General features: G+C 33.1%; 1 protein-coding gene across 1 annotated transcript; it reads right to left on the minus strand.

Annotated features, from left to right (window-relative positions):
• Positions 1 to 282: 282 nt before the first annotated feature.
• LOC122600400 (putative transferase At1g60990, chloroplastic) lies at positions 283 to 7653 on the minus strand. The gene is made up of 12 exons (XM_043773109.1): positions 7342 to 7653; positions 6765 to 6866; positions 6182 to 6215; positions 5554 to 5627; positions 4935 to 5000; positions 4795 to 4859; positions 4195 to 4282; positions 4033 to 4098; positions 2807 to 2972; positions 2050 to 2133; positions 1080 to 1207; positions 283 to 786 (listed from the first exon to the last, which is right to left on the minus strand). Exons 1-12 carry the CDS (start codon positions 7573 to 7575, stop codon positions 601 to 603), a joined length of 1293 nt encoding a protein of 430 aa, XP_043629044.1. The 5' UTR covers positions 7576 to 7653; the 3' UTR covers positions 283 to 600.
• Between the last annotated feature and the right edge of the window lie 3461 nt (positions 7654 to 11114).

The raw sequence follows: 11114 nt of genomic DNA on the forward strand, positions 1-11114 counted from the left end.
TCAAGTATGCAACAGTACCTAGCTTGCTAAATTTGGTCCAATTGTTGATAAGACTAATGTCTCGACTCAAGTTATTGAACCTATGCCACCGAATATGCAATGAGCGGCTAATTGACTATCAACTCTGAATATACATAGCTCGTTTTCTAAAGTTACGAGAGGATAGACTACAGAAATCAGTACTGCGTGGCAAAAATTGACATCGCTGTGGCAACATGCCGGTTTCCCATTATAATATAATATGTAGTTACGGCATAGTCATGAAAATTACCAGACAGCCTATATGACAGAAAACATTCGCTTACATTCTTTATGGTTACCTGATACATCTTACATCTTTATGGTACTTGATCACAATAAAAAGTATACATCATAATCTCCTAAAAAGTCTCTCAGAATTCTACACACTCTGATGATTATTTAATGTGATCAAAATACCTCATACAACATAGTTGCCAGTAAATTCTACTATAGAGTTGTACTCCATATTCTATGGGAATGAAGTGCCCTATCATTCTATTAATAATACAAACACATCTGATTTTCAAAGAAAAGATATTAAAACCTACAACGATAACAGCTATAATCGTGACACCAAAACTAAGGTTTTGAAGTCGGCACCAATGGCTGTTGGCGTGCAAGATAGGGAACATCCACCACTATCCCAGAAATACCGTCTCCTACTACAACTGTGTCCCCTTTTGAAGTAGCTTTCTTTTTAATATACCCCAAACCAAAATGCTCATTCCCCCCTTTTCCACAGGTGTAACTTGTCAACTTTCCTACCTGCAAAAAGTAATAAAACTATCACTACTTAGTGTCGCAAAACTCATTAATTTAGGCAGCAGAATAGGTAAAGTCTGGCTTAGTCTGGACTCTGGAGGTATTACTATATATAAAATATATCCTAGCGATAAACAGCGGCTTGACGGGCCCCTTCTCTTTAATAAACAATGACATCATTTTTTTAATTTCACTAAATATCAATGTGGGTTTACCAAAAACAAAATATCAATGTGGTAGAGAGCAGTGTATATCGACACATATACACTTTAAACAAAGAAAATGAGCACTTATACCTTCTTCCCTTCAACTGTAATAGGACTGCCAGGTTCCACTGCTGATGAAAGTTGAATGCCACACAACTTCTGCTTGATTCCATCATAGGTGATCAATCTTGCAATGGTTTCTTGTCCTTTGTAACATCCTGAGAATCAATCTTACTAAAATTAGTTCATTAGGGTAACACTCCGGTAAGAACACTTAAAAACATCATTTTGATGCTATAAAAGTCCATAAAACTAACATAGTGCATAACTAATTATCATTATTTAAGTGTTTAACAATACATTGATCCATCAAAATCGAAAAAATCACGTTTTTTGTTGGATGCATCATTTTTGATGAATATGCATCCAAGATGGATGACAAAACAAAAAACATGATTTTCTCGATTTTGACAGACCAATGTGTTGTTAAACACTTAAATAATAATAATTAGTTATACATTATGTTAGTTTTATGGACTTTTAATGCATCAAAATGTAGTTTTTAAGTGTTCTCGTGTTCTTATTTTAAGACTGTGAAGGTAACACTCCGGGGAGAACACTTTTAAAATAAGAACTGTGAGAACACTTAAAAACATCATTTTGATGCATTAAAAGTCCATAAAACTAACATAGTGCATAACTAATTATCATTATTTACGTGTTTAGCACATTGATCCATCAAAATAAAAAAAATCATGTTTTTTGTTGGATGCATCATTTTGAAGAATATGAATCCAAAATGGATGCACAAAACAAAAAACATGATTTTCTTGATTTTGACAGGCCAATGTGTTGTTAAACACTTAAATAATGATAATTAGTTATACACTATGTTAGTTTTATGGAAATTTAATGCATCAAAATGTAGTTTACAAGTGTTCTCACCCTGTTCTTATTTTAAGATTGTTCTTATTTGATAGTCCCCCAATATATATATATATATATATTATATATGTAATCATACACAGAAATTTGATGAAGCAGGCAACATAAGAGGTACCTTTGTTCAACGACACCGCATTCCAAAGACCGGCCTCCAAAACATTAAACTCGTCTGTAAGTTCTCTGCCAGGTGTTGGCCTTCCTGTAGCTCATAAGTCCAACAAAAAATAGAAAACTTGTAAAAATAACAATTTCTAGATGTTTTTATACCAGCGCTCTTAATGAACTAGTTCTAAATGTCGTACATTATATCAATAAACCTTAAAAAAAACCATGACAATTTAACACTTGAAACTACAATCGTAGAAACATCCACAACAATTTCATATATGTGATCTGAAATAGACTTTTTTGCAGGACCAGAGAAGTCCTTTTAAATATTTATCGCGGACCTTTGCAGTACTAAAATAAGCATCACAAAAGCTCTTTATATTGGGCAAAAAGCAAACAAATGTACTATACTTTTTGAAAATTTTCGACTTCAGTTACTTAATTCTATTTGTTTTTCTCTTAGTCAAAGGTACTCTAACTAGTTTTTGGCACCCAAAAAAGGAAACTTGACCTAATGAGCATGTTTTATATGGGACGACCTGGACCGGTGGTGACCTGCTATCAGTCAAAATCCTTTTTGTCGATGCCAAAAACAAGTTAAATACCTTTTATTACAGAAAGAAGTTGAGTAACTCAAATCGGATATTTCCAAAAGTATAGCATCTTTTCGTGCAGTTTCTCTTTTCTATTGTTTGTTTAGAACTTAACTTCTTACATCTACAACCAGAATAGAGCTGAAAATGATAGAGTAAATAAGTGATAACCTTGAAGAATTCTGTAAGTTTCCAATGCATTAGAGCCCATTGGAGTTGCACCATTATTCAGAAGAGCTTTCCAAATCATTCCTGCAGCTGCTGGTGACATTAATAGTGAGAAACCTTCTTCAGATATTACACTTCCCACTGCGACTGTTACTGGATTACCCCCAACCTGCATAAATTTAAACTATTCATCGTTTGTATTCCACAGAAGAACAATCACACATACATAAAGCAGGAAAACAGCCAGAGTCATTAAGCAGGAAAGCAGCCATAATCTAATGATAAACCAAAGAACTAGATTTCCAGATAGGATGGGGGGCCGAAGCAAACTAGTACAAGTTCTAATTGGCTTCCAAAAAACCGTTAGGAGTTTGTTTAGAATTACACTTATGCCCGCGCAATGCGGCGGCGGTGGGGGTAGTGATGGCGGAGGTGGTGGTGGTCACGGTGGTGGGGGCGGCAGTGGGGACGGTGATGGGGGCGACGATGGTGGTGAATGTAAAAGTAATTGATGTTAAAGGGGGTATTGTAGTTATTTCAAGTGTTGGATGATCTATACTATAAATTATTTCATTAAGAGTATTATAGGTATATTAGATGGAGATGTTTAAATTAGGGATTAAAGGAGAAGGGTATTTTTGGTTTTTCAAAGGCAGAAAGTTTAAGGGAAAAAAAAGGTGGTTTTTTTTATTAGATAGTATAGATTAGTATTAGTCCTTGGTTCAGTATGGTCCCCAAACTATTTATCGTTTAATTGGTCCAGTTCTAAATTCCATGACATGTTTTTGGTTTCGGCATGATCTGGTCTGGCTTCATATCAGTAAACACCCCTAAATAAGAAAACTAGATTAAAACATCCTAATTGAAAACCTACCTAATTAACGGTCTATGATGCACACAATATACTTTAGACCTAATTTCCTAAATTGAGAAAGGTCCTTGTACCTACTTAATTTTTATTTTAATGGCCAATCAAACTTTCATTTCATTCAAAAAAATAAAAACCTACCCAGCTGGTAGTTAAAACAAATGAACACCGTGTGGGTAAGTACCTACTTGATAAATTCAAATTACTGAGTGAAAAAGATAAGTTAAAAAAAATAACACTTTCTGTAATAGGAAAATCATAAACAGTTATCAACAAGACTACCTAAGACAGAATGAAAGAGATCAGTTCAAAAAATAAATATGGTGATAATTTCAGTAAGACTGGACAAGAAACGAATTACATTATAATGCTTATGCGAGCCATAAGGTCGTCCCATAAGGTCACCAAGATTCAAATCCACCATTACCTGTAAAAATGCCAAAGATAATTGCAGCTTGAGAAGATAAAGCAATTATGCAAATGTAACTAAGAAACTTCAGGTTGAAGCTCATTGAAGCCATACTTGATTACTTTTTGGTCCCAAAAGCGCAAACAAGCAAGTCTTGTCACTAATGTCTTGAATTTCTACCTTGTCAGCAAAAAATATGTACCTACACTCGCAACACAAATACTTTAGGGTGTGTTTCCTTCCATCACAAAAAATTTAAATCAAATCCAAGTACCTATAAACTTTGATATTTCTTTAGTCTCGAAATGGCCAATATTCCTTACACCGTCATATAGAAGATTTTTATATATCAACTACTAAATGTTTATTTTTATAGAAAAAATATTATTCTAAGAAAAAGGAAGCGAAGAAGAAAATAAAAGGTTTGGAACAAAATGGCTGAAAAGCTTCCCTCCCTTCGCCTTTCCTTCTCACCTTAAAAGTTCTAGAATACAATAACTTTTTGGATCCTTACCCAATGCTCACGTTCTACCCAAAACTACACTCGAGTACACGATGCTAATGCAGTCACATTAATGTAGTAAAATTGCAAAGTTGTGGTCATAACGTATGATATTTTGTTAACCAATGGGTTCATAACTAATCTGAAATTTACTAGCTATAATATGAAACAAAACATGCATGTATAATTCAAAAGTGTATTAACTAACATACTTCCTGAGCATTTCACTGATACTTCCACTTGTTGATGGTGATACAACAAGTGTGACTGCTGTTTTCTGTAAATAAGAAACACTCGTAAATCTTAAAATCTTTTGAAGCGACTTAATAATTGTATTCAGGAATAACGTTACCATGTTCCATGCTAGTGCAATATCAATTGTTCGAGCAGTTGGAGTTACAAAGACAGTGTCACATCCCTACAAGATTCAATTCAAAATTACACATTGTCTTCTAAGACAATCAACACCAAGATCTTGAGGTGTAAGATAAGCTGGGTGGATAATTATCAGAATAGGGAAATGAAATATGAAATAAAAATATGCTTTGGGAGTGTGAGATAGGCGGAGGAGGGTAGGGATGAAACAGGATAAGTTGAATTTTGGACACTCTTTTTCCATATCTTATTCTTTATAATTAACTAATGCCATAACTTTGATTACAAAAACTACTTTATTACAATAATAACCAACATATTACTATTCACAAAAAATGGTTCAAAAACAAACACATTTGACTAAACAAGAATTCAAGAGGCTATATGCATTATAAAGTTACATCGGGTGATCTTTGAGATTATTTGACTAGCTACCCTTTTAGCTAATGATTTTAGAAAAAACTTTAAAAAAAGCGATCAAATTGACCCATTCATAAGCAAATCAATGGGGGCAATAAATCGCCTCTATAATAACTAGACTGAACAACCAAAACATCTTTGATGAACCTACTATTATCAATGCCTCAAAGACTTACCCCTCCTTTAGAAAGTGCTTCAAAGTTTGCAGTACTTTGATTGTGAAGAAAGTGAATACGATCTTCTCCACTGACTGTCATCAACAAAAAAAGAAATGAAAGAGTGAGAAAGTTACCAAATTTAGACAAACTAAATTCAAGTTACGTAGATGAGAACATTCTGAACATAAGGTAGCATATGACAAGTGCATTCTTGTAGAAATCTGATACAGATCAGTAATGTGGAACGCTCTGAGATAAATTCTGAAATCGATTAAAAAAATCAAGAATAATAACAAGAACTTCTTCTCCGACCAAGTTTTTTTCCTTAAAAGTTTTTTGATTTTTTCTTTCATAATAGTGGATTTATATAGCTCCAATGCATTCTCTGAAGAAAATGAGTTCCTAGGTGACTGCAAACATCATTTTCTGTTACTCTAGAACCTTTCCTATAGACATTATATTGCTCATATAAATAAATTATAAATAAATACTATAAAAGGGGCAGATAAAGTCATGCTTCGATTCAAAGAACTGAATATTAGGAAGTTTACCTCGTTCGGGCTCATATGTAAATCATAAATAAATACTGCAAAAGGGATAATAAAGTCATGCTTTGATTCGAAAAATTGGATATTAGATAGTTTACCTCTTATCCTACCATAGTGAGAAAGATCAACAATCTGCCAAAATGTAGAATGTATGTTACTTCCAGAATGTTATAAAAAAAGAATAATCTAGTAAACCATTTTCAGTAATGTGATGAAACATAGCACAAAAGAGAAAAGAAAAGAATGGACAAGAAACAGAAATTTTGAAATCTTCCCATAAGTGATTTCAAAGGTCATGAGTTGCAGAATATGAAAGACGTGACTATGTAAGCATGCATATCATAATACAAAATGTTATATAGTATTTGTTGGATGGCATATTTTGAAATTAAAAAATCCATCAAGGGTTACGCTTTATTAGAAGAATAAACATATGACATCCATTATAAGTCGCAACCTAAAAGGGAAAGAGACTCACAAATCTTTCTTTCCTAAAATTCAGTTTCAAACCATTAAACATACTTACTCTTTGTGAAATTAAAATTCTGTGTCAACATAAAATGAGTGAATATTACAAATAACACCTAGTGTATTCTTCGCCTCTTCGGTAGGGAAATCTAGGTTCAGAAAGGACACATAAACAATAAAAACGAAAAGCATAAAGCACCTTTTGGTACCCACCACAGTGCCGTTGTCAACCGCATCTAAAGCCTCCTCGTCATTATCATATGTTTCAATGACCCAAGCTTCTGATATATTCTCCACGGAAATAGCCAAGTCATCCTACAAGTGTCAAGAATTCCATTCTCAGCTTAAAGTTCATGAACCTAATACACACATTTAAAGATCGGACCAATAATCGTCTTTTGTTTTAAGTTTTAACCAGCAACAACAAATGGATATATGATGTCGTAAATGTAGTTTTGGATGATACTAACCGAGCTAGGCGCAGAAGACACATTTACGAAACAAAGACATTTCTGTTACTCTGTATCTCAAATTTTACTCCGTCCTCTAATATTCAGGCATTTTAGTTTTAAGAATTTCAATAATGCAACATTTATCCATAAGCACACTAACATAAAAACATATATCATCATGATGAAAAGGGTTAAAAATTTAAACCTTTAATATATTAGAGAGAGAGATTTACAAAATAGAACCAAATAGCCTAATAATCCTCTATGATTTATCTCTCTCTCTTATATATAGAGAGAGATTTACAAAATGGTAATCATAGGTGGGGATGGGAGCTTACATAAAGATCGTGGTCAATAGGTGGAGGAGAAAGATCAAAAGGGATAGCAGTCACAGCGGTTGATGATGATGACAATTGTAACTTCCGGCTGATAAAGCAACGCGCCGCCGAAGGCGAAGAGCAGAGGAGTGGAACGCGGGAAAAGTGCGTGTGTTTCACGCTCCGGTGAGAGAATGTCGGGGTTTTTAATGTTGTAGAAATACTAGTAGCAGATGAGGATGATAAAATCACCATTTCTTTTCGATTTGACCGACAATGATCTTATCTTTGTTCTACAGTATATGTTTAAGCTTACCCAGCATAAACCAAACTATATCTATTTTTCAGAAAAAATGATAAACAAAGGTTTTCAATGTATTATTTTATAATCCCAAAATTTATACTCCCTCCGTCTCATTTTAGTTTTCATATTAACTAATTTTGACCGTAAATAATTTTGTTTATGTAATGTAACACTTCATATAAAATATATGAGTGAATTGGGTTTTTAATGTATTTTTCGTTATATAAGTTTCATCAACTACTATATAATACAAAAAAAAGTTATTTACGGTCAAAATTAGTCAACATGACAATTAAAATGAAACGGAGAGAGTATAAAATGAAACGGAAGGAGTCTAAGAAACTAAAACCTAGCCAAAGAAATATGTCAAAAAGATTAAATGAAAGATTCTAATATGTTATTACAGTAGAATCTCTATAAAATAATAGAGGTTAAATTAGTAACCTCAATTCTTTAATGTAAATACATGGATTTTGGTAAAAGTAACTCTCTTTCACGGATTTTGGGTCATAAATATTGTTTTTGACGGTGTATGGAGGAGGTTGAGATGTAGACAGTCTTACCCTTATCAAAGATAGAGAGGCTGCTTACAGGTTCTACTAAAGGTAGAAAAGGACCTCCAGCCTTACTAGGCATGAGGATCGAACCCATAACCTCTGTCTCTAAAGGGAAGGACTCATCCAACCCAGTTGGTTTTCGTGAAAATATAAATTAATAATTCTTAAAATATTTTAAAACTTTAAAATTATCTACTGGTAAATATGAATTTATAGTCATTTGTTTTCTATGGAAGACGGCATTGTAAGTTATTTTCCTTTTTAGTAATTTGTTTTCTGTTTTAACTTTAAATCTATTATGAGTTATTTTTTTCTAGATCTTTCTATTGCACATAATAATTAAGACATTATATTCTCGTACCGCGACAAAAAAGTTGTGAATTGTTGTTGCCACTTACAATGCTTTTTTTCAAGTGACCGGTTCAAAGCTACCGACTCATTCTGAAGCTCGTTATAAATGAATCTATTTAAATTAATAATTTATTAATTTATCGATATAATAATATCTCGTTAAATTGAAAAAAAACTCTGATCTCGACATTATTAATTTATAGAGATTTTACTGTAGTTGAAAACTTAAATGGATAAAAATATACATAAAATAAAAAAATTAAATCGTAGTAAAAAAAAATTAAACACCACACTATATGTTAAAAGAAATGTACAAAGAATATCAAGACTTGTATCTAAAAATGATCAACACACCAAAATGTTTTTGATTTTTATTTGACTAGATGAGTGACCGTACGATGCGGCGACATCAATACCCAACGTGCTAGGTGTCATGACGGCAATAATGAGGACGTGATTAGTCATTGTTATATGTGATTTTATATGAGTTGTAACGTAATGAATTTCCAATTCATGTTGTTAGTGTAAAAAAAAATAAAACTACTTTAAAAAGCCCACTAACCGAAAGACTAATACAAAAGAAGCTAATGTCATCAGTTTTATGTCATAACTAGAGTGAATACTTGTGCGATGCACAGCGGGTAAAATTAATTTTTTAAACGTCTTGGCTGAAGTTTGTTGATCATGCATCGACGTTTACAAAGTAGTTTAACTAAAGAATGCATAGTCAAATGTCTTAATGCATGTTTTTTTTTGTGTTCACTTGTGGTAATAGTTTTGTGTAGAATAATATTAAATTGAGAAGGTAAATCAATTGTGTAAAATAATTAACAATTCATGTTGGTATGAAAAAACATAAAACCAGAAGTTTATTAATAAAAGACATTCAAGAAGATATAATTAACATCAAACTAATATCACCGTTTTACAACAAACCAATGATAGAGACAATAAAAATACAAACAACTTGCATTGTGCAAGCAAAAAAGGGACAACCCATTGGGGACAAAAGACAAAGGAAGACCAAAATGAGCATTCACTCCTCCTTGGATTTATAAATAAACCGTCATGTATATTGTAATAGGTAGTTTGAAATGCAACTTTACCAGACGTACATGCACTATGTGAATTTGTGATACAGTTACTACATGGAGCCCTCAATAACCTGAAAAAGAAACTCTAAGACAAATGGTTGAGTGGCCCACTGTTGGGTTATATAACTATCATCAAATCAAATCATAAAGCACGGAACGGAAGACAAGATCTATGTAGTTTAATTAATTAACCAAAGTATAGAATGTGTACCTTAAATTGGAGAGAATCAAGCAAGAAACCTTAATAAGAAGGTTTGAATTAAACCTCTCTACGATTACACACACAACGTTGGAATGTATGTATACTAGACAAATGGTTGAGTGGCCCACTGTTGGGTTATATAACTATTATCAAATCAAATCACAAAACACACAACGGAAGACAAAATCTATGTAGTTTAATTAATTAACCAAAGTATAGAATGTGTACCTTAAATTGGAGAGAATCAAGCAAGAAACCTTAATAAGAAGGTTTGAATTAAACCTCTCTACGATTGCACACACAACGTTGGAATATATGTATGCTAGTACTTGATCACGAACCAAACAACCCTTGTTGCTATCTCTTTAATTCGAACCAACCAAAACCCCGAAGCCCTTTGTTTTTGTTGATGTCGATCGAACCAAGAAGAGAGAGGAGAGAAGAAGAGATTTTTAGGGTTTTAGAAAACCTAATGAATTGTGTATCGAAAACAATTAACTTAGGCCTCTATTTATAGTGTTTTGGAAACTTGATGACCAAGTTTAGGGTTTTAAAACCCTTTGGTCGACCGTCCCCCCCCCCCCCCCCCAGAACATTCTAGAGGGGTTTCCTAGTTGTTTCTTAGTTCCAACTCTTCTTCGTTAAGTCCGTTAGTTAAGTACCATTAACTATTAACTCTTTTAACGGACTTCCGTTAGTTCTTCGTGATCAAATTAATTAATAAATTACATTTAATATATTAATTAATTTATAGTTACATTCACGTTGAGGTGTGACCCCGTAGGCTTAAATACTTTCCGGACATACGTTCATTTTACGTGATCATATTCTAACAGCTCTCACTTTAGCTCGTAATGAATGAAGATAATAACATTGGTTAGCGTCTAGCAACACGCCAAAGCTCCCGAAAACATTTAAGTATAGTTTAAATGGTTAAGGCATTTATTTATCCCTTTGTTCAAATACCTTTGTTAAATATGAATATGGATCAAGGTCATTTCATAATTTAACAATTATGTTTCTCATTCAATAACTAATTAATGATTACCAAATATAATCGAGAACTATCTGGATTTATTTGGGCACGACCATGCAAATATCTTAATTAGTCAAATGAGGGCGCCAATGGTATCATGCTTCAACTTTTTAATTGAAGGCACAAATCCTATATTGACTACACGTGTCAGTCATCATACTTCACGACGCTTTCTGAAAATAGCCGTTTATGTACCCCCTAATTCAGGTGAGTTAGAACTACATCTAGTAAGTGCGATTCATACATGCTG

Source organism: Erigeron canadensis, chromosome 5, assembly GCF_010389155.1.
Source record: "Erigeron canadensis isolate Cc75 chromosome 5, C_canadensis_v1, whole genome shotgun sequence".
In the NCBI taxonomy this organism is placed as follows: domain Eukaryota; kingdom Viridiplantae; phylum Streptophyta; class Magnoliopsida; order Asterales; family Asteraceae; genus Erigeron; species Erigeron canadensis.